This window comes from Mobula hypostoma, chromosome 5 (genome assembly GCF_963921235.1).
Source record: "Mobula hypostoma chromosome 5, sMobHyp1.1, whole genome shotgun sequence".
NCBI lineage: Eukaryota > Metazoa > Chordata > Chondrichthyes > Myliobatiformes > Myliobatidae > Mobula > Mobula hypostoma.
The window spans coordinates 92,064,264-92,089,349 of record NC_086101.1 but is presented as its reverse complement, the minus strand read 5'-3'; the positions used below and the strand labels follow the sequence as shown (position 1 = coordinate 92,089,349).

The 25,086-nt window shown below is 42.3% G+C and overlaps 1 protein-coding gene across 1 annotated transcript in view; it reads right to left on the bottom strand.

Moving 5' to 3' along the window:
• Positions 1 to 8,650: 8,650 nt before the first annotated feature.
• The window catches only part of LOC134346858 (lactase/phlorizin hydrolase-like), a 107,763-nt gene continuing 91,327 nt past the window's right edge, over positions 8,651 to 25,086 (bottom strand). The window contains exons 14-17 of the mRNA XM_063048636.1: positions 22,175 to 22,309; positions 19,941 to 20,164; positions 11,483 to 11,713; positions 8,651 to 10,265 (exon numbers count right to left, since the gene is read on the bottom strand). Coding sequence (XP_062904706.1) covers positions 10,009 to 10,265; positions 11,483 to 11,713; positions 19,941 to 20,164; positions 22,175 to 22,309 — 847 coding nt within the window. The 3' untranslated portion in view covers positions 8,651 to 10,008. The remainder of the gene's footprint in view (positions 10,266 to 11,482; positions 11,714 to 19,940; positions 20,165 to 22,174; positions 22,310 to 25,086) is intronic.

Below are 25,086 nucleotides of genomic sequence, written 5' to 3'. Positions count from 1 at the left end.
GGCTTTAGACCACCCAGACAACGCAAACACCTATGTCAGGATGCTGTTCATCGACTATAGCTCAGCATTTAATACCATCATTCCCACAATCCTAATTGAGAAGCTGCAGAACCTGGGCCTCTGTACCTCCATCTGTAATTCGACCCTTGACTTCCTAACCGGAAGACAACAATCTGTGTGGATTTGTGATAACATCTCCTCCTCACTGACGATCAACACTAGCGCACCTCAGGGGTGTGTGCTTAGCCCACTGCTCTACTCTCTGTATACACATGACTGTGTGGCTAAGTATAGCTCAAACACCATCTACAACTTTGCTGATGATACAACCATTGTTGGTAGAATCTCAGGTGGTGAGAAGAAGGCATACAGGAGTGAGATATGCCAACTAGTGGAGTGGTGTCGCAGCAACAACTTGGCGCTCAACGTCAATAAGACGAAAGAGCTGATTGTGGACTTCAGGAAGGGTAAGATGAAGGAACACATACCAATCCTCATAGAGGGATCAGAAGTGGAGAGAGTGAGCAGCTTCAAGTTCCTGGGTGTCAAGATCTCCAAGGATCTAACCTGGTCCCAGCATATTGATGTAGTCATAAAGAAGGCAAGACAGCGGCCATACATTATTAGGAGTTTGAAGAGATTTGGCATGTCAACAAATACACTCATAAACTTCTATAGCTGTACTATGGAGAGCATTCTGACAGGCTGCATCACTGTCTGTATGGAGGGGCTACTGCGCAGGACTATAAGAAGCCGCAGAAGGTTGTAAATCTAGTTGGCTCCATCTTGGGTACTAGCCTACAAAGTACCCAGGACGTTTTCAGGAAGCGGTGTCTCAGAAAGGCAGCATCCATTATTAAAGACCTCCAGCACCCAGGGCATGCATTTTTCTCACTGTTACCATCAGGTAGGAGATACAGAAGACTGAAGGCACACACTCAGTGATTCAAGAACAGCTTCTTCCCGCCTGCCATCTGATTCCTAAATGAACTTTGAAGCTTTGGACACTACCTCGCTTTTTTTAATACACAGTATTTCTGTTTTTGCACATTTTTAAAAATAATCTATTCAATATATATGATTGATTTACTTGTTTATTTATTATGTTTTTTTTTCTCTCTCTTTCTGTATTGCATTGAACTGCTGCTGCCAAGTTAACAAATTTCACGTCACGTGCCAGTGATAATAAACCTGATTCTGATTCTGACACTGACACTGTTGAGAGACTCTAGGTGTAATAATGTGGCTAACGGTACAAGTGATTTGATGGCCATGATAACTTTGGATCAAGGGTCAACTGGAAAGCAGACCTCAATACAAACCTACATTCACTACAGTAAGTGGGAGAAACTCTGCAAGAATTACAATACATGATATTTATTATTTGTTGTTTCATATGGCATGAGTGTGTCCCAGGAGGGGCAGGCACGAGTCTGTCCGTTTGGGAGCCAGGGTTGGATCAATCTTCATTTGGCATCCCACCCACAGCCATTCCAACATGGGCGGCCCTGAGCTGGCATTGCCTGATGGAATCTCTGAAGCAGCAAGCCTCCACACCACATCAACCTGTTGATCCAGATCATGGAGGAGATTAATTATAATGTATGATAGGTGGTTGACTGTCCATCAGATGTGATCGTGGCCATTTTTAGTGAGGCTGCAACTACTTGAGCAACAAGGGAACTCCTATGCACAAGTTTGAAAGTAGAGATCCTCTTGATATATTCCTAATACTTTAATTACTGTCCAATGCTTTAATTCTCAAATGTATTTTGTTCCTAATGTCTGGTCCATTCATACCTAGTCTATTTTCCATTGGTGGGTGTTCTCCTTTGTACATCGTTCCCTTCAGCCTTTAGGTCAGCCATGTTTTCAATGTGACCCACAGTCTCTGTGTACCTCTGCTCATTTATCCCATGGCCATGCCACATAGTCATAGTCATCAGTTGTCTGTATCAGTGCTGAACAAATAGATATCCATATACATACAGTTCAATATTAGCAATCAACATTTCTATAAATACTGTCGTTAGTTTCAAGGAAAAGTAAATAAATTTAAAGAAAGGTGAAAGGTATTTTTGTGAGCTAAGGCATCTGGGCAGGGTTATTCAATGATCAGTACTAATTTCAGGATAGAAACAGCAGCTGAAAAATGAGAACAAAGTGCAGGTGCTGGAAATCTGAAATAAAACTGGAAAATGTTGGAAACATTCTGTAGGTCAGACAGTATTCCCAAAGAAAGTTCTGGTTCAAACAGATGCTGGCTGATCTCCTGAGCATTTCTATTTCATACTTCCAGCATTTGCACTGGACCGGCTTCGGGCTCTGAGGCCACCAGTGTTGGTGGACCCACACATTTAGCCCCAAGGCTGTCGGTGGCTCACCACGGTCTGTTCAATCGCTGTGGTATCCTGGCACCAACAACACCTGGAGCCACAGCCGTGTGCCATGGCCAGCTCCCAATGACTGCGGTAACCAAAGAGCCAGGGGCCCGCCCAAGCCATGCGGAAGCAGCCAGACAACCCGTCAGATTCAGTGGGCTTCCCCCTGTCAGCTACCTTCAGGGTGTGGTCCAGGAGAAGGTGCCTTCTGCCTGCCTATGACTTTCATCATGCAAGTTGAGTCCATTTAAGTGGTGGTTAGGGCAGGCCGACAGCTTTTAGCATGAGAAGGTGCATAGTGTAGTTGATAGAGTTTGCCGGGGAGTTGAAACCACAGGCACCTCTCCACCTCATCCTAGCAACACAACTCTGCTTGCTGCCTGCAGCCTTGAAACCACACCCCTGCCACCCCATATTTTCCTTTCCAATGATGTCACCTCGTAGGTCCAAAGGGGAACCCCAAAGGCAGAGGAAATCTGGGAGAATGTTACAAAAGGAAATGAGAACACTCCTGGCCAATAGTAAAGGCTATATCAACTCATACACAACCTTTGCTAGGACCAGCATTGTATTAACAAGTCGGCAGGGAAAAGGCCCTGCAGATGTATTCTTGACATTTTAGGCAAATATCAAACACTTGGCATCTCTTGGAACAATGTGGGGAACGTGAGCCAGTGGTCACTAAGGTGCCTGCAATGTATCACACCCAACATTTCATAATCTGCTATGGATTCTGGTTAATTGGGATATTCGGTACCAGTATGTTTGGACCAAGTTATGTGTCTGCCCCAATTATCTGAAGTTTCATAGAAATAGTTAAAAAGGTATTAAAAAAAACAAACTGTCATTTAACTGAGTAACAAATTAAGTATTTAAATGAAATACAGAACAAATTCGAATACTACCAATACTAATACAGTACTATAAGACTGTACTATTTTGATAAGGAGAAAGTAAAGCCTGACTTAGCAGTATTTCAGTGGAGTAAAGACATTAAAAAGAGCTCGAAGAGACAGACACCTGGCACCATCTTAACTGAGTCCAAGTTACACAATCCATTGTTTCTTTCAGTCAGAATCAGAATCAGAATCAGGTTTATTATCACCGGCATGTGACGTGAAATTTGCTAACTTAGCAGCAGCAGTTTAATGCAGTAGATAATTGACCAGAGAAAAGCAAATAATAATAAATAAAATTTAAAAAAATAAATAAACAAGTAAATCAATTACATATATTGAATTAATTTAAAATGTGCAAAAACAGAAATACTGTATATTTCTTAAAAAGTGAGGAAGTGTCCAAAGATTCAATGTCCATTTAGGAATTGGATGGCAGGGGGGAAGAAGCTGTTCCTGAATTGTTGAGTGTGTAGCTTCAGGCTTCTGTACCTCCTATCTGATGGTAAGTGATAGTGTTGTGTATTTGTAGCAAAGGGAACTGTCCAGCGGTGCATCATTTTTTTTAAAAAGGCCAGTTTTATTGGCATCGTAGATACCATCAGCATGAAATTTTTGAAACAAGTTGGGGAGTTTTGTAGATTTCTGTGTTCCTGCATTTACAGCATCAACACTGCCTTCCTCACCGTGTGCTTTCTTGAAATTAATGTGGTGTCAACATTTCCATTTAAACAACCAGCCATCTGTTGCTTTAAAATCTTCATGACCCAACTTCTTAACGAGCTCCTCTGACTTGCTTTTTAATGTTGGTCCGCTCCATCACACTTGGTCCAGTTACAATAGAAAACCATTGACTGAGGCCCTCTTCAACATCTGGATCCCTATATTCAGACGTTCATTTTTGGGATTTTCCCTGTTGTCACTTATGGAAAGCCCATTCTTCTTGCAGAGCATCTGGCTGATGTATCAATCGTGCAGTTGTAGATTTTGGCAGTCCAGTTATCCCTGCCAGCTAACAGTAAGTGGTGTTAGGCCATTGTCTTTTAATTTGGTGGACAGGTAATTACTTTATCGATCCCAAAGGAAATTAGATTATGAGAACACTCAGTCCTCTTTTATTGTCATTTAGAATTGCATACATGCATTAAGAAATGATACAATGTTTCTCTGGAGTGATATCACAGAAAACAGGACAAACCAAAGACTAACACCAAAGAACCACATAATTATAACATATAGTTACAGCAGTGCAAAGCAATACCATAATTTGATGAAGAACAAACCATGGGCACGTAAATGAAGTCTCAAAAGTCCCCGAGTCGATCGACTCCCGAATCCCCGGTAGCAGGCGGCAAAAGGGAGAAACTCCCTGCCATAAACCTCCAGGCACCGTCAACTTGCCGATGCCTTGAAAGCAGCCAACCACAGCTAACACTGAGTCCATCCGTCCAAAAACTTTGAACCTCTGACCAGCCCCTCCGATACAGCCTCCCGAGTGCCATCCTCTGCCGAGCGCCTTCGATCTCGCCCCGGCCGTTGAAACACGCAAAGCCAAGGATTTTGGGGCCTTCTGCTCCGGAGGTTCCGGTTACCACACAGTAGCAGCGGCAGCGAAGCGGGCATTTCAGAAGTTTTCCAGATGTTCCTCCGTACTCTTACGCCTGTCTCCATCAAATCAGGATTGTGCATGGTCCCCTACTTGACGGATAACAGATATTCATCACTGAAGTGGCCGCGCGCGCTGTCATCACGCTGCCATCTTCTCCTCTTCTCCTGACCATTATAGTGTCACAGTAGCATTACAAATGCACAGGTATATAAATATAGGAGAGAAGTAAGAAAGAACAAAAAAAACCAAGTTGCCTCAAACAGTCTAACAGGGAGGGGTTCATCTCTTCCCCAGCTACAGGTTGACTCATTATAGAGCCTAATGGCCGAAGGTAAGAACGGCCTCATATAGCGCTCTTTGGAGCAGCACAGTTGTCTTAGTCTGTTACTGAAAGTGCTTTTCTGTTCAGCCAAAGTGGCATGCAGAGAGTGAGAAACATTGTCCAGAATTGCCAGGATTTTCCATAGGGTCCTTTGTTCTATCACAGTCTCCTGTGTGTCCAGTTTGACTGCTATAACAGAGCCAGCCTTTCTAATCAGTTTATTGAGCCTGTTGGCATCACCTATGTTGATGCCATTGCCCCAGCACACCAGCACATAGAAGATTTTACTGGCGACAACAGACTGGTAGAACATGTGAAGGAGAGGCCGGATACTCCAAAGGACCTCAGTCTCCTCAGGAAGTAGAGGTGACTCTGGCCCTTCTTGTACACAGCCTCTGTGTTGGTGCCCCACTCAAGTCTGTCCTCCAGGTGCATCCCCAGGTACTTGTAGGTCCTCACCACATCCACATCCTCACCGTCATACTAACATGAGCAGTGGAGGCTTAGTCCTCCTAAAGTCCGCCACCATTTCCTTTGTCTTACTGATGTTGATGATTCAGCTTGTACCATTTGACAAAGTCCTCCACCAAGGGCCTCCCCTTATACACCCAACTGATGCTGAGTCATCAGAGAATTTCTGCGGATGACATGACTCAGTGTTGTATCTAAAGACTGAGATACACATGGTAAACAGGAAGGGAGCCAATAGAGTCCCCTGTGGGGCCCCAGTGCCGCTTATAGCCATGTCTGACACACAGCTGTGAAGCCGCACTGTGGTCTGGCAGTCAGGTAGTCCATTGTCCAGGATACAGTGGAAGTGTCAACCTGCATTGAACAACATACACAAAATGCTGAGGAACTCAGCAGGCCAGGCAGCATCTAGGCAAAAGAGTACAGATGACATTTCAGGCTGAAATCCTTCAGCAGGACTAGAGAAAAAAACCTGCATTGAACGGAGCTTCACCCCCAGCAATGAGGGCTGTATGGTATTGAAAGTACTTGAGAAATCAAAAAATACGATCCTCCCAGTGCTGCCCTGCTTATCCAAATGGGAGTAGGCTCTGTTCAGCAAAGGGAACCACCCAGCGATGCATGATTTAAAAAAAAAAAGGCCTGTTTCATTGGCATTGTAGATATCATCTGTACCAAATTTTTTAAGTTAGGGAGTTTTGTAGATTTCCTTGTTTCTGCACTTATGCAACAGCGCTATCTTTCTCACCATGTGCTTTCTTGAAATTAATGTGGTGCCAAAATTTCCATTGAAACAACTAACCATCTGTTGCTTTAAAACCTTTGTGATCCAGTTTCTTAACTAGCTCTCCTGACTAGGTCTTTTTTTTTGCCTGGTGTCAAATCTTTTCTTGGCAAGAGTGTAATAATTTTTTAAATTTAAAAAATCAGCATGTCAAAAGTCACTGCTTTTTTAATCTGTGTCCGTCGGACCAAATGGATAACATAACACAAGCACACACAACTGTTCGCTCTGAGCATGGTATCGTGTCTAATGGCCACACAAGTACAGGTAACTGACTGTCACCTGCCTCAATTAAGTGGTATAGTGTCCCAGCTATTTTCTCGATTAGATGTTGTTCTTTAAGAGTTGTCCTAAATTAAGCATCTGTCCTGATTAACCGATGGCCCAGTTAACTGAAATCCACTGTACTTGTTGCCATCTGTGCTGTTCATGGGGTTTGGATCTGGTTTTATTTAGTCCTTGTATGGTTAGGTGGGGGAAATGCATACTTCTGCATGTTGGGAATTACACAGGGTTTCAAACTTTACAAGGTGGAATGTATAGTTTTGTGTATAGATGAAAATTATTTTGTTTCATTTTAAAGTAAAAATCTGAGACAAATTTGTTGTGAACTTTGAATAAAATGGATTAGGCCTTGTGGATTAATTTATATTCTGGTTTGCAGTTCAAACTGGATTTATTTCTTCACATGTCCATCCACAAGCTTCTCAAGTATTAACCTAGGTCACTGTGGAAAATGTAGAATCATGTAGGATGACAAAAGGAGATCCTTTGGCCTGATATGATGATCTGCTGAAAGAGACAACTGTGGGCGTTCCTCCTTCTTTTCCAGTTGCTCATGCAGTTGGTTTCCATGATATTTCCAGATGCAGGCTGCCTCTGGATAATGAACAGGTTCCAAATTTACAGATGTCTATAAGCTGATTTTGTCCATAAGATGGAAAATACACAGAAATCACTTGATTTTGGGAACTACAGTACACGTCTGTGGTAGTGGCATCCATCAGTCTTGCGAGACCATGGATCTGCGCCTGGAAGGTCTTGCTTCAGTCTGTGTTAGAGCAGCATCTGTTGTGGCTGTAGAGGCCCACACCTCTGTAGTATTGTAATAAATAGCATAAAGATTTGGTAAGAAAAATATAGTGATGTAAAGTGGGGGTAAGGGAAGAGAGAGAGAGAATAAACTAGTTCTGCTGTTCATAGAAACAAAGTATGAGTTCCCGTTGTACTTTTGAATTTAATAACACTAAGAACTCATTCGTATGTAGGGATGCTCATAATTTTGGTGTTCATAATGGAGAACCAGCCTGCAGAGTTCTAGATCCCAATGGCTCTTTTGAAAAACAATCTATCTTTTCTATAATAAACACAAGAGTTGCTGCAGATGCTGTAAATCCAGAGTAACCCACACAAAATGCTGGACAATCTCAGCCAATCATGCAGAGGAATAAACGGTTGGCATTCTGGGCCAAGACCCTTCATCAGGACATCACACTCTAGATCTCCATTCAATTATTTGCCAATTATTTTGAATTCAGGACCTCTAATACTGACAACCTTGCCAAAGAGAACATCAATTTCTCTCAATATCTTGAAAAGTCTCAGCTATTCAGCTTTACTTACTCAGATCTCAGCTATACTTACTCCCACCTGCCAGTTTTAAATGATGTCACCGCAATATTTTAAATAAATATTGTGTTGTGTTTTATGTTGTTGAAAAGGTACCCACACTAGCTGGGATGTGTTGCTCTTCCAAAGTTTGAACTATGAGTCCATCCTGCAGACATGCTTCCTTGTTTCCTTTGTTCACAGTAGAGTGCCCCAAATGTTTCCAGCCTCTTGTAACTAAAACCTCCTACCACCGGTAACACAATAAGCTGCAACCAGAATTGCCTCCAGTTCTCTCACTGAGGCCTCAGAAACCTATAATAATCAGTACCTCTATACTTTATTCCTCCATTCACAAACTTAAGGAACTTGTGTACTTCCTCCCACCATATTGACTTGTATTGCCACCTGATCTTCTGGAGTTGTATAATATTATGGGAGGGACAGAAAAGGGACTGCACACAGTAGGTGTCCCAGGGTTAGGGAGAGAAGAAATCGATGTTTAAGATGAGAGGGGAGAGATTTAACAAGAACATGTGGGAAAGTTGTGACTGTGATCAGAGAGACACTGATGCTGGTGATATAGAACTCTTTATTGATTGCAAAAAGCAGGCGTTCTCACTGAGACACACCCAGTTGAGGCTCACATATCCAAAAAAATACATCACATTTTATACCCTTAAGATTGAAGTTAACAGCAGGTGATTCAATACAATTTCAATAGTTACCATGACATTGTTTACTTCAATACTTCGGATTGACAGATGGCTTCTTTGAGGTACGTACATACGATGGAAGCATGTAATTGACAAGGCAACTCTGAAGGTTCAAATGCCTTTGTTGGGAAAAATTATTAGCAAAGATATTCTAAAAACTTCTGATGACAGAGGGACAGACGAAACCCATAGCTGCGTGGATTGATGTAGGCCAATTAACACAGCCCCATTGTCTTAACATTTGCCTGATGCATATGCAAATATCTCATGGTCACCATTTTGCAAAACAAAATCTCTTACAGACAATATTGTTTGTTTTCAAAGATGTGCTTTTAAGTTCAATTTACTGCTTGCAATTTACAATGTGCATTCAGAACTGAGGACCAGTTCTTGTTTGAATTAATATCTACCATATGCACGTAACTTCAGGATACTCCCTAACAAGGGGCAACTTTTTCAACTAGGGAGGGGTCAGTATATGGCATTAGCTGCCTGAGGAGGTGTTAAGCATGTTAACAGCATTTAAAAAGTACTTGGACAGGTATGTGGATTGGAAAGTTTAGAGGGGTATGGGCAAATGGTTTAAGCTCAGATGGAAACACTGGCCAGCATGGACTAGTTGGACTGAAGAGCCTGTTCCTGTGCTGTATGACTCATTCCTGTTAAAATATGAGTAACCTTGTTGACATGATATGCGAAGCAAATAGATTTCCATTACTCAGTTGGATGCTGTTTTACTGGATGTAATCTTTTTCTATATCTTATGTGTTTATTACTAATAAAAGGACTCAAAGAAAATGAGGGTGGGATAAAGTTTCTGCTAGGTGTTCAAGGCATTGAAGGGATCAACTTTAATTACTGTGGATATCAGGATAATGCTGGAAAGTTGACAATCCTGTATTATCTGCTGTGTTTAAAATGAAAATAAAAGATCAATAACTTAAAGATCAATGATGAAGCTCGTCCATTTAAATTCCTGTATGTATTTTCCCTCAGTCTCGTGGCCTTTCAATGGAATTGGTAAAGAAACAGCTTAAACCACCATTCTGCCCGAGCCTTCATTTACTAAAATATAAAGCTAAACAAAATCATTGAGTTTTATTTTGCATGTATGATTAATAACATATAAGAATAAATCATGCATAATCTTAATGGTATTTTAATGCTGAAATTATGGTGTGAAATGGGGAATCCCCATGGAAATCCTTCATCAAGATTACTTCAAATCTTAGTGTTTTGATTTTTTGATAATGAAATTATGTCTGAGATTGATTCCAGTTGTCTTCTTGCTTTTCTCGTTTTCTGAATTTTATATGCAAAGATAACCAATAAAACAACAGCAATTATTGAAACAACAAGCAAAGCATACAGAGCACTTGCTGCGTCCACACCAGTGATTTCCAGTCCCAGGAAATAAACTTGCCCTTCATCGGTATTTGTTGTCAAGCTTATTGATGTGGTTTTCACTGTTGGAGGTTCTGTGGTGGTGGTTAACAAAAAGAAAAAGCAATTTATACGCACATTTAGAGAAAAGCTATTCCCATGCTTTTGCCCATTTACTAATACTAAAAAGTGCTGAATTTTGCTTTGCATTTATCGAATTATGACTGGAAACAAAAAGTAATGAGTACAGAATCCAAAAAAAATGTAGTCGGAATTTCAAAGAGAGTTTTTAAAAATGTATTTTGTTGAGACACCAAAGAAACAATATAAAGAGGTGCTCAGATATTTATGTGAGTTCCACTTGTCAGCCATTTCTCTAGACAGCTAGTAAAGTCTACTTGGAAATACTACGTCCAGTTTCAGAAGTGCACCGGTGTTTGTCATGTAGTTCCAATTACAAAGACATTGGCCAGCAGCACAAGCTGAAAAGCTGTGCTGCAGGTAAACTGAAATGTGATGAGGTTTTGATGTATTATCACAAGTATACTTAAAGTGAAGGTTGATAGATTTGATCAGTAAAGGCATGATGGGTCAAATGCCCTAATTATGTTCCTGTGTCGATGGTCTTATGGAAGGGCTATTTGGGTCCATGGAAGGTAGTAAAGGAAGAGGTGTCAGAACAAGTGTTTCACACCTAAAGGCTGCAGGAGAAATTGCCAATGGATGGAAAGGTGTGGGTGGGGACAGTGGATGAGCAAAGAGAGTTGTCTCTGCAGTAAGGAGAACGTAAAGCAGTGGCTGCAGAAATGATGAACCCTACCACTTGAGTTAGGATCCCCGGCTGTGATTTTATTGAATGGCAATGTATATGTGGACATTGACATAGCTAATTCCTGCTTCTGTTCTTTTGGGCACATCTGCCAGAAAATGAAGGAACAGGAAGGATTGCAGCAGGCAAAGAGAGGGCTCATTGCCATGTTTTCAATAAACAGTGTGGGTGATAAATATATCCCCTGTCAGTGGCACCCTCCACCACAGCACAAATAAAAATGAAAGATTAAACTTTATTTATCTACCAGTTTAGATTGTTAGATCTTGCAACCTTTTCACGAATTGTTGTCTCAATACCAACTTCTTCAGTAAATCAATCCTTATTTTATGAAGTCCAAGTGTAAGGTTTGTCAGCTGGTACGAAGCCAGTTAATAAAACAACCTTCATAGTTAACCAACGTCAGCAGAAATTAGAAAATGAGCACCAACGTTACAAATGTATATCCTTCAAATGCTATTATGCAGAAAGATATTGACTTACCTTCTGACTGCAGGCACTTGTGTGACCCTAAAGCAGGATCAGGGAAGCCATTGCAGCGAATAATTGTAGAATAAAACTTGGTTGAAGCTTTGGGAATGCGAGGCAAAGAAGGGTCTGTGTGATTTACATAGAATAATCCAAATCTGTCAGCATATCCCATAGCCCATTCAAAGTTGTCCATCAGCGACCATGCTGTGTAGCCACGGATATCAACTCCATCAAGTTTGATAGCTATGTGGTCATAATAAAAGATAGTTTGAATTTTATTACACCCCTTTAAGTATTATTCAACAAGATCTAACTGAAAAGTAATAACAAGTAATAAGAATCTGTTATAGGACAGAAGAGAGTATCTGAGTGTAAGGGACCAATGTTGGCCTGGGTCTTTTGTAAGTTAGTGTCATCAGCTCCTGCATATAAATTCCAAATATTGAACCACTTGGTTCGCTGCCTGTAATTCAGAGGTAAAACCAAGGAATGGACTTAGAATGAACAATGGGTGTAAGAGGTAGCTTAAAATATATTTTAGATCATCCTAATGTATCCTAGTATTTTAATATGTTGCTAACAATTCACAGTATTTCAATGAATAAACATCTGTCATGTCCACTGTGACCACGAAAATCAAGAACATTTTCCACCCTGCTGTTATTGGACTCCTGAAAGGATCTTTCATATGTTAAAAGAAGAACTCTTGATCTCCCAGTCTACCTTGTTGTGGACTTTGCACTTTAATTGTCTATCTGCACTGCACTTTCTTTCTAAACGCAAGACAATATTCTGCGTTTGTTTTCTTTTTACTACTTTGGTGTAATGATATATGGAATAATATGTCTGGATGTCACACAAAGCTTCTCACTGTATGTCAGTACACGTGACAATAAAGATCAAATAATAATAGACCAACTTGGGATTAATTCTACCAGCTTCAAACAAACAGTTCTGTAAAGATTGTTAACACAAATATGATATGTATTCATTTCTTCTTAAAATGGGATAAAATCAAAACAAGTAAGTCCTGACAAATGGTCTCAGCCTGAAACGTCGACTGTACCTCTTCAATACAGATGCTGCCTGGCCTGCTGCGTTCACCAGCAATTTTTGTGTGTGTTGCTCAAAACAAATGATGATGGTTAGTTAACTCAGAAAATACTGTTAACTGCAATGAATGTGCTGAAAAAAATCTTTGAAACTTGCAGATATGAAAGCAAAGGCAATAATTCACACTGAGTGTGAAGCAGAAATAGCAAATGCATTAAATCTGCCAGGAATGTGCTAATGATGTATGGAACTTTAAAACGTAGGGCCGGAACACTGAGTCAGAGAGAGAGAAAATAAAGGAAACGTTGAAACATGCAAAGAGCCATTATGCAGTTGTTTTGACAGTGTTTGTGTGCTTAGAGATATGGGCAAGAGGCTTGGACTATTTTGAAGAGTGAGGGCATGGTGGGGGCATGTGAATATTAGATATTAGTGTTGGATCGAAATTGTTGATAAGCCATTGACTGGGAAAAATAGCACAATAGTTTTGACTGGGACAAATAGCACAATAGTGCAGAAGGGTATTGTTGTAGTAATTTGAAAGTAGGATTTTATGCCTTCACTTACCTTGACTTTGCATGTGAGGCGGTTAATCAGTTTTCTATCTACACCGTTGGAGCTTCACTTCTGGTGTTGACCTTGTTTGCAACTTTCTCCCCGTTGCATGTTTATTTTTACCTGGAGAGCTTCCTGACTTCCTGCACCTCATCCCCGCCCACCAAAGTTCAAAGCAAGTTTATTATCAATGGTGGGGAGGGTTTTATCTATGATGGACTGGGCTGTATCCACTACTTTTTGTATGATTTTCCATTCAAAAGCATTGCTGTTTCCATACCAATGCCCTTGATATGATATAGAAACATAGAAAACATAGAAAATAGGTGCAGGAGTAGGCCATTCGGCCCTTCGAGCCTGCACCACCATTTATTATGATCATGGCTGATCATCCAACTCAGAACCCCACCCCAGCCTTCCCTCCATACCCCCTGACCCCCGTAGCCACAAGGGCCATATCTAACTCCCTCTTAAATATAGCCAATGAACTGGCCTCAACAGTTTCCTGTGGCAGGGAATTCCACGGATTCACCACTCTCTGCGTGAAGAAGTTTTTCCTAATATCGGTCCTAAAAGGCTTCCCCTCTATCCTCAAACGGTGGCCCCTCGTTCTGGACTTCCCCAACATCGGGAACAATCTTCCTGCATCTAGCCTGTCCAATCCCTTTAGGATCTTATACGTTTCAATCAGATCCCCCCTCAATCTTCTAAATTCCGACGAGTACAAGCCCAGTTCATCCAGTCTTTCTTCATATGAAAGTCCTGCCATCCCAGGAATCAATCTGGTGAACCTTCTTTGTACTCTCTCTATGGCAAGGATGTCTTTCCTCAGATTAGGGGACCAAAACTGCACACAATACTCCAGGTGTGGTCTCACCAAGGCCTTGTACAACTGCAGTAGTACCTCCCTGCTCCTGTACTCGAATCCTCTCACTATAAATGCCAGCATACCATTTGCCTTTTTCACCGCCTGCTGTACCTGCATGCCCACTTTCAATGACTGGTGTATAATGACACCCAGGTCTCGTTGCACCTCCCCTTTTCCTAATCGGCCACCATTCAGATAATAATCTGTTTTCCTATTTTTGCCACCAAAGTGGATAACTTCACATTTATCCACATTAAATTGCATCTGCCATGAATTTGCCCACTCACCCAACCTATCCAAGTCACCCTGCACCCTGCATCCTCTTAGCATCCTCCTCACTTTATATTCATCTCTTCTTAAAATGGGATAAAATCAAAACAAATGAGTCCTGACGAAGGGTCTCGGCCCAAAACGTCGACTGTACCTCTACAATATAGATGCTGCCAGTCAATAGGCTTTCCACCACACATCTATAAAGTTTGTCAAAGTTTCTGTTGACATGCTGAATCTTCGCAAACCCCTAAGGCAGTAGAGGCACTGCTGTGCTTTCTTTGTAATTGTACTTGCGTGCTGGGCCCAGGACAGGTCCTCTGAAATGCCAACACTGAGGAAATTAAAGTTGCTGACCCTCTCCACCTCTGATCTTCTGTTGAGGACTGGCTCGTGGACATCCGGTTTACTCTTCCTGAAGTTAATAGTAAACTTCTTGGCCTTGCTGACACTGAGTAAGAGGTTGTTGTTATAGCACCACAAAGCCAGATTTTCAATCTTCCTCTTATGTGCTGATTCATCACTTCTTTGAGACCATAAGACATAGGAACAGAATTAGGCCATTCAGCCCATCGAGCCTGCTCCGCCATTTTATCATGGCTGATCCCATATCCCAGTCAACCCTAAGCACCCGCCCTCTCCCCCTTGATGTCCTGACCAATCAGAAATCTATCAACCTCTGCTTTGGAAATATCCATGTCTTGGCCTCCACCGCAGTCTGTGGCAGAGCATTCCACAGACTCACCACTCTTTGGCTAAAAAAGTTCCTCCTTACTTCTCTTTTAAAAGGTCACCCCTCAAATTTGAGGCTGTGCCCTCTAGTTCTAGATATCCCCACCAACGAAAACATCCTCTCCACATCCACCTTACCTCGTCCTTTCAACATTCAGCAGGTTTCAATGAGATAGTCATAGTCATAGTCATATTTTATTAGTCCCTGGTGAAATTGATTTTCGTTACAGTTGCTCCATAAATAATAAATAGTATTAGAACCATAAATAGTTAAATAGTAATATGTAAATTATGAAATAAATCCAGGACCAGCCTATTGGCTCAGGGTGTCTGACCCTCCAAGGGAGGGGTTATAAAGTTTGATGGCCACAGGCAGGAATGACTTCCTATGACGCTCAGTGCTGCATCTCGTTGGAATGAGTCTCTGGCTGAATGTACTCCTGTGCCCACCCAGTACATTATGTAGTGGATGGGAGACATTGACCAAGATGGCATGCAACTTAGACAGCATCCTCTTTTCAGACACCACTGTGAGAGAGTCCAGTTCCATCCCCACAACATCACTGGCCTTACGAATGAGTTTGTTGATTCTGTTGGTGTCTGCTACCCTCAGCCTGCTGCCCCAGCACACAACGAGATGGCTCTGAACCTTCTTGTAGACAGCTTCAGTGTTCTTTGACCAGTCCAGTTTATTGCCAATTCGTATCCCCAGGTATTTATAATCCTCCACCATGTCCACACTGACCCCCTGAATGGAAACAGGGGTCACCGGTACCTTAGCTCTCCTCAGGTTTACCACCAGCTCCTTAGTCTTTTTCACATTAAGCTGCAGATAATTCTGCTCACACCATGTGACAAAGTTTCCTACCGTAGCCCTGTACTCAGCCTCGTCTCCCTTGCTGATACATCCAACTATGGCAGAGTCATCAGAAAACTTCTGAAGATGACAAGGCTCTGTGCAGTAGTTGAAGTCCGAGGTGTAAATGGTGAAGAGAAAGGGAGACAAGACAGTCCCCTGTGGAGCCCCAGTGCTCCCCTACATTTTTCTAAATTCCAGTGAGCACAGGCCCAAAGCTGCCAAATGTTCCTCATATGTTAACCCCTTCATTCCTAGAATCATCCTCATGAACCTCCTCTGGACTCTCTCCAATATCCTTTCTGAGATAAGGGGCCCAAAACTGTTGATAATACTCCAAGTGCTGCCTGACTAGTGTCTTATAAAGCTTCAGCATTATCTCTTTGTTTTCATATTTCCCCTCAAAATAAATGCCAGCATTGCATTTACCACATACTCAACCTGTGTAGTAACTTTCTGGGAGTCTTGCATGAGGACTCCTAAGTCCCTTTGCACATCTGATGTTTGAATTTTCTCCCCATTTAGATAATAGTCCGCACTGTTGTTCCATCTACCAAAATGCATTATCATACATTTCCCAACATTGTATTCCATCTGCCATCTTCTTTCACTTTCTTCCAATTTGTCTAAGTTCTGCTGCAATCACTTTACTTCCTCAGTTCTACCCACCCCTCCACCTATCCTCATATCATTCACAAACTGCCACAAAGCCATCAATTCCACTAAATAAATCAATGTGAAAAGTAGCAATCCCAATACTGACCCCCGAGGAACACCACTAGTCACTGGCATCTAACCAGAAAAGGCCCCTTTATTCCCACTTGCTGCCTCCTGCCTGTCAGCCATTCCACTATCCATGCCAGTTTCTTTACTTTAACACCATAGGATTTTATCTTGTTAAACAGCCTCATGTGTGGCACCTTATCAAATGCCTTCTGAAAATCCAAGTACATGGCATCCACTGTCACTCCTTTGTCCACCCTGCTTGTTACGTCCTTGAAGATGTTACTCTCAGAAACTTCAGCCACCTCTGTTCTGCCATCATCCCCACCAGTATCTCGCTCCAATCCACCTGGGCAAGCTCTTCTCTCATGCCTCTGTAATTCTCTTTATTCTATTGCAATACTGATATGTGACTTGTGCTTCTCCCTGTAAAATTGCAGTATGAATTCAATCATATTATGATCCCTCCTCAGGGTTCCTTTATGTTAAGCTCCCTAATAAAATCTGGGTTATTACACAACACACAATCTAAGATTGCCTTTCCCCTATTAGTTTCGAGCAGAAGCTGCTCTAAAAAGCTGTCTCATAGGCATTCAACAAATTCCCCCTCTTGTGAAATGGATTACCTGTTGTTGAGGTGGATGGTCACTATCTGACATTCTCCCTTCCCTCTCCTGACAGTCACCCAGTCATCTGCCTCCTGTGGCCCCAGGGTGACTGTCTCCCTGTAGCTCCTGTTTGTCACTGCTTCACTTTCACGAACAAGCTAAAGGTCATCGAGCTGGAGCTCCAGTTCCCAAACACGGTCTCTAAGGAGCTGCACCTTTGATTCAGCCTATGGCAGTGGTGTCATCAGCAAACTTGAGTATGGCATTGGAGCTGTGCTTAGGCACACAGTCATAAGTGTAAAGCGAGTAGAGCAGGGAGCTAAGCACACAGCCTTGTGGTGCATCTGTGGTGATGGAGATTGTGGAAGAGATGTTGCCAATCCAAACTGACTGGGGTCTGCAAGCGAGGAAATTGAGGCCAAGATCTTGAAGCTTATTGATTAGTTTTGAGGGGATGAGAGTACTAAATTCCAAGCCGTAGTCAATAAAGAGCATCTTGATGTTTGCATCTTTGCTGTCCAGATGTTCCAGGGTTGAGATGGTATCTGCTGTGGACCCGTTGTGCCAATAGGCAAATTGGAGTGGATTTTCTCAGGCAGGGGTTGATATGTTTCATCACCAACCTCTCAAAATACTTCACCACCATGGACGTAAGTGCTACTGGATGGTAGTCATTGATGCAGTTACCTCATTCTTCATAGGCACCGGGACAAGTGAAGTCTGCTTGAAGCAATGGGTACCTCAGACTGCCAAAGCGAGAGGTTAAAGATCTCAGTAAGCATTCTACCCAGCTGACCAGCACAGGTCTTTTGTATTTGGCCAGTTACCCTGCTTGGGCAGGATGCTTTTTGTGGATTTACCCTCTTGAAGGATACTCGCACGGCTGACCTCAGAGGCTGAAATCACAGGATCACTGGGACACGTGCAAAGGCATGATTGAAAATCAGAAGTTGCTCACATCAGTAATCAGTTATGGGCAATGAATGCCTTTTATTTAATTTGCGCAGCATGTATTCAGCTACCTGTTCATGAAACTGTACCTCTGTACTGTCGTTGTCCACCGTCTGCAGAAGTGATCACAATGTGGTGGAAGCATTTCATTTGTCTATGTTCTCTACTGGGACAAATGATTAGTTATGCATTGCTGTCACAGGATCTGCTTTTGCACTTCTCTCTATCTCCTCTTATCCACAAAGGGGAACTAGTATGGAGTACAGTACTCAGGTATACAAAGTGTGTGAACAGACCGTACGATAAACACCAACAATCCAGCATCAGATAGTTTGGAAACTCTATGTTTGGCATCTGACCAACTCTCAGTGAGGCTCCAGAATGCAAATGAGTCATAGAGCCAAGGTCAGCACTCATCAGTCTCACTGTCAAATTGATTATATCACTGCATGCCATGTGAAAATGGTCAACTATTATATATTAGTCGGAGAATGATCCATTGTTCAGAATATTTGCTAGTCAAATATGACCAAGTTTACAGATGATATGAAGATAGGTCAAGTAGAGTTGAGGAAGCAAGGAATCCCCAGAAGGGCTTAGAAAGAATTGGGCAAAGAAATTGCAGATGTAGGAAATGTATGGTCATATACCTCGGTAGAAGGAATAATGGTGTAGACTATTTTCTAAATGCGGAACAAATTCAAAAATAAAAGTGCAAAGGGACTGTGAGTCCTTGTGCTGGATTCCCTACAAGTTAACTTCCAGGTTGAGTCAGAGGTAAGGAAGGTAAGATGCAACGTTAGCATGCACCTCAAAGAGGACCAGTATATAAAAGCAAGGATGTGATACCGCGGCTTGATAAGGAATTGGGCAGTCCACACGGGGAGTATTGTGAGCAGTTTTGGGCCCTTTATCTCAGTAAGGATGTGCTGGCATTGGAGAGGGACCAGCAGAGGGTCATGAGAATGATTTCGGAAATGAAAGTTTTAATGTGTGAAAAGAATTGGATGGCTCTGAGCCTTTACTCGCTGGAGTTTAGAAAATGAGACGGGGGTGGGGGGGGAGTGAAGTATCTCATTGAATATTGGAAGATAGAGTGGAGGTGGGGAGGATGCTTCCAAAAGTGGGAGATTCTAGGACAAGGTAGCACAGCCTCAGAATAAAAAGATGTCCCTTCAGAACAGAGATGAGGATGGATTTCCTAGCCAGAGGGCGGCAGCTCTGTAGAATTCATTGCCACAGGTGGCTGTGAAGGCAAAATAATTGGATAATGGTGGCTGATTGGCTCTTGATTAGTAAGGGTGTAAAAGGTTATGGGGAGAAGGCAGGAGAATGGAGTTGAAAGGGATAATAAATCAGCCATGATGGAACGGGCCAAATGGCCCAATTCTGCTCCTATGTCTTTTGGTCTTCGGGTCTTATATGTGTTCAAAATTATCAAAATCTTATTGTATATAGGAATGAGTTAGATTTAAATCCAGATCTTCACTTTGTATTATCCCCTAACAATAAATGTTCTTATATGGGGCATGGCTGACTTGAATTGATATGCAGGATATTTCCTTTAATATATGAAAACGTTCTTCCCATTTGCCTGAGAATTCTTTTGGCTGGTTTAAAAGTGCAATGGCTGTTGATAAACAGGGAAGCCCAATGGATCAGCAGGGCTCTGATTTTGAAGTGCTCATGATGCTAAGCAGCAGTGCTTTACAGTAAAGAGCGGAGACTACAGTGGATGGCAAAGACTTCACTTACCATTGAGCTGGTGTTGTCAACCAAGTCTATTTGTCACTATTATGAAATTGCAGCAAGTCCACAAAATTAGCAGAGAAATTAAAAATAGGAGCCATCTACCTTTTAAAACTTCATTAATGTAACCCCGATAATAATTGATCCTCCAGGTATCATTGAGACCTTGATATCCATGCTCTGAAACGCCATTTTCTGTTAGGTAAATTGGAGGATTGTTGAACTCTTTTTTGATCCAGTTAAGAATTTTCCGATAGCCCCACGGGGTTACTTTCAGCCAAAAAGACCCAGAGCTAAGCCAGCTGCGGTCTACGGTTGTCCCAGTTCCCCTAGAAATAGAGAAGGAATTATTTCACAAAATGGATATTTTTAGCAGAAAGTGTTAGAAGAGAAATCTAACTTTGAATATATTTTCTAATCTATCTATCACCACATATTGCAGTAAAACGCAATTTAAAATTTATTGATTTTAATCTTTTGGGATAAATGAACTGGGTCTTCTAAGGCTCTTGGCTCATTTATATGGAAAACTCCTGATGTAATTGTCATGAATTATGCTAACTCAGGGTATTGTGCTAACAGCAAAGATAAATAAAATGAAGACTGCCAGGAAAGGTCAAAGCCCTCTCAGTAAGAAAAGCACTGGAAGAACTCAGTCAGTCATGCAGCATCTGTGGAAAAAGGAAATAGTTTAGGTTGCAATGTTATGCAGGGTCTTGGATATGAAACATTAACTGATTTCCCTTTTGACAGCAAATAAAATCTGTCATTTTATTTATTTTACAAGATGGAAGCCCTGCATGAGAGTGTCTGATATCATTGCCCTCATCCGCAAAAATCTCCAACATAGTTCCAGCAATTCCAATCTGCAACATTGACACAGATTCCAGAAAATTCATATTGACATTTATAAATGCTGTCTTCTTTGCTGAAGGAAATCATTAAAATATATTTTTCTACTTTGCAAAGGAAGCATAGACTTTTACTTCTAATATTTCTCCAGGATATCAGTTGTAGTTTCAGCAAGACATATCTATAAAACCTAATATAAATTACTGCAATATTTCATGCATTTATATAGATAATTTTTGAAGGTCTTTATATATACAAGATTCCCAATGGGTCATCAAGAAAGTTAGGAGTGCTCATTGAAGTACTCAACAAAGGGAAGTTTTGTGGAGTCCAGGAAGAGATGTTGGAAAATCTAGATGATTGGAAATCTATTGTGAATGGAACTAGGGAGCCGAGAGAACAGGTTGATTGAAACCTGGACAGGAAGTAAGGCTGGAAGACATTACAGAGATAAGATGGGGTAAAGGAGGATCAGAAGTTTGAATTTTATGCTTTGCAGATGAAGCCAATGTAAATCAACGAGGATTAAGAGAGGCAACATGAAAGCCAGCAACCCAGATTCGATTTCATCGCTGTCTGAAAGTAGCTTATACCCTGTGACCATGTGGGTTTCCTCCTGGTGCTCTGGTTTCCTCCCACAGTCTAAAGGAGTGCAGGCTAGTAGGTTATTTATTTAGGGATACAGCACAGAACAGGCACTTCTGGCCCTTCGAACAGCACTGTCCAGCAAACCACCCATTTAACCCTAGTCTAATCATGGGACAATTTACAATGATCAATGAACATACTAGCCGGTACGACTTTGGACTGTGGGAGGAAACCGGAGCACCCTGAGGAAACCCATGCAGTCATGGGCAGAACGTACAAACTCCTTAGAGAGGATGCTTGAATTGAAGTCCATTGGTCAATGGGTGTAATCTGGGTTGTGTGGTTCATTGAGCCGGAGGGACCCGTTATCATACTGTATCTCCAAATAAAAGAAAAATTTAAAAAGACAAAAAAGTTTTAAAATAATTTAGTTGAATGAAGCCAATCAATAGTGAATGGGTGGAGTTTGCAATGGTTATGACCATGGTGTCTTGGATTCAGGGATGGAGGAGTTTATTATTGATTCTCCACTGAAAAGGCAGAGAAAACAAGACCAAATAATTGACATGACTGATTGTGTGTGGAGGGAAGTATTAGTGATGCATGTATGATAATAAAAGCCATGTTTTGCATTGACAGCATGTAGATAAAGGTGGGGGGGGGTGGGAGGGCATAGGTTGCTGAGGGAGATCAAGGGGTTGAAGTTAGGGCAGGTAAAAGCAGCCAGTGATATAGATTCACCAAATGGATATGTATCAGGAAAAGCATGTGAAGACTGTTCATCAGGACTTAGTGATGGAGTAGAGGCATTGGACATGGTATTGTAAAGTAACTACAGTCTAACAAATACTTAACTCAAATAATATATTATGTACTATTTTTATTATTTAAAATCTTACCTGTCAGCATCATACAGTGGGATAAGATTTCCAAGATTGGCATTGAAAGCCAACACGGTGGTGTAGTGATTAAATCCCATATAATCGTAGGTTCCTTTAATTCTTCTTTTTTCAGATTCTGAAAATTCTGGGAGCCTGAGAATGTTATTTGATAGACAGTCAAGTACCTCAACAACATTTTTCTTGCCAAGTTCTACCACTCATACCTGCTATCCTCAGGTCTCTTTGTGACAGATGTTTAAAATGATTTTGATTTGACTTCTGGATTGTTTAAGTAAGCAAAAATGACTCTCATCCTGTTAATGGTTCCAAGTGGATCAGAATCAGGGTTATTAACACAGACATACGCCGTGAAATTTGTGGTTTTGAGGCAGCAATACAATGTCAGACTTAAAAATTTACTATAGGTTACATTAAAAAATAAGTGCAAATGAGGAAAAGTGAGGTTGTGTTCATGCATTCATGGACCTGAAAAGAGGCAGTAACTTTCAAGTAGTCAAGCCAAGCTAAACCTGTTCTGTGGTCAAGTGATATTATCCAGACATGCAAAGCAGATTTGGAACTCCACTCTTTTCCTAATTCTTCAGTTGCTCTTCCTTACTAAACCCCCTTTCAAGCAATTCTAAGGAATAATGGCTTTTGGACTTGCATTCTTCTTTTTTTAAATTGTTGGCAATGTTGTTAATGTATTGCTGTTGTGGTATCAATGATAAACTAGTGGACATCCTCCTCAGAGGACACCAAACAGGTGGCCTTGCATGGCAATGAGAGAAAAGAGCCGATTCCTACAAAATGTTCGTCCATCGTCGGCGTCAGTGAGGACCTCGACACCATTAAGACGGTGTCAAGACGAGGGCATGATTTGGATTTAAGTGAGAGAGAGTTGCACAGCGTCAGCCTCACTCTCTCTTCCCAATTCCCATCTGGATCCAGTGGCAAGACAGAGTCGAGACGGCTGGAGATGGGACTAGGCGCAGTGGATGACCAGGATGTCTTCTGTGTCTTGTCCTGCTCTACACGTTCCACTATGCTTGCAGAGACCTCCTGCTTGACCGTTGGACCTTCCATTGGTCTCGTCTGCTCAATCCACCAGAGTCTGTCTTCACATGCTGGGATAGACAACTCCCTATCTCACTGAGGGTTTGAGACCCATCGGCTACCCTCACCTGGTTTAGCCGGCTTGTCGAAGCCGTTGCCCGGGGTGTGGCCGCTGTCGCATGCAAACAGTTACGGGGAGCCACAGGTGAGAGCTGAGTGCCAGGTGGGGACCAAAGGTGGACTAACTGCCTTGAAAAGGACACGACATGTTCCCCCTACAAAATAAGGCAAAAACCGAGGAATATATATTCATGGCTTCAAAGTTACAAAACAATTACCAGCATAGAGTTAGCCAAATGGACTGATGCAAGTCCTAAGGGACCGCGTTAGGGAACTGGAGCTGCAGCTCGATGACCTTTGTCTGGTCAGGGAGAGTGAGGAGTTGATAGAGAGGAGTTACAGTCAGGTGGTCACACCGGGGCCTGGGGAGACAGACAAGTGGGTCACGGTTAGGAGGGGGAAGGGGAAAAGTCAAGTAATAGAGAGTACCCCGGTGGCTGTGCCCCTTAACAATAGGTACTCCTGTTTGAGTACTGTTGGGGGCGGACAGCTTACCCGGGGAAGCGACAGTGGCCGTGCCTCCGGCACAGAGTCTGGCCCTGTAGCTCAGAAGGGTAGGGAAAGGAAGAGGAGGGCAGTTGTGATAGGGGACTCGATAGTAAGGGTGTCAGATAGGCGATTCTTTGGATGCAGTCAGGAGACCCGGATGGTAGTTTGCCTCCCTGGTGCCAGGGTCCGGGATATTTCTGATCGCGTCCAAGATATCCTGAAGTGGGAGGGTGAGGAGCCAGAGGTCGTGGTACATATCGGTACCAATGACGTAGGTAGGAAAAGGGAAGAGGTCCTGAAAGGAGAATATAGGGAGTTAGGAAGGGAGTTGAGAAAAAGGACCGCAAAGGTAGTAATCTCGGGATTACTGCCTGTGCCACGCGACAGTGAGAGTAGGAATGCAATGAGGTGGAGGATAAATGCGTGGCTGAGGGATTAGAGCAGGGGGCAGGGATTCAAGTTTTTGGATCATTGGGACCTCTTTTGGCGAAGGCGTGACCTGTACAAAAAGGACGGGTTACACTTGAATCCTAGGGGGACCAATATCCTGGCAGGGTGATTAGCGAGGGCTAGTGAGGTGACTTTAAACTAGAATGGTTGGGGGGTGGGAATCAAATTAAAGAGGCTAGGCGAGAGGAGGTTAGTTCACAACAGGGGGTGGGAACCAGTGCAGAGAGACAGAGGGGTGTAAAGTGAGGGTAGAGGCAAAAAGTAGTAAAGAGAAAAGTAAAAGTGGCAGGCCGACAAATCCAGGGCAAGCATCAAAAAGGGCCACTTTTCAACATAATTGTATAAGGGCTAAGAGAGTTGTAAAAGAGCGCCTGAAGGCTTTATGTGTCAATGCAAGGAGCATTTGTAAGAAGGTGGATGAATTGAAAGTGCAGATTGTTATTAATGATTATGATATAGTTGGGATCACAGAGACATGGCTCCAGGGTGACCAAGGATGGGAGCTCAACGTTCAGGGATATTCAATATTCAGGAGGGATAGACATGAAAGAAAAGGAGGTGGGGTGGCGTTGCTGGTTAAAGATGAGATTAACGCAATAGAAAGGAAGGACATAAACCGGGAAGATGTGGAATCGATATGGGTAGAGCTGCATAACACTAAGGGGCAGAAAACGCTGGTGGGAGTTGTGTACAGGCCACCTGTAGTGAGGTCGGAGATGGTATTAAACAGGAAATTAGAAATGTGTGCAATAAAGGAACAGCAGTTATAATGGGTGACTTCAATCTACATATAGAGTGGGTGAATCAAATTGGTA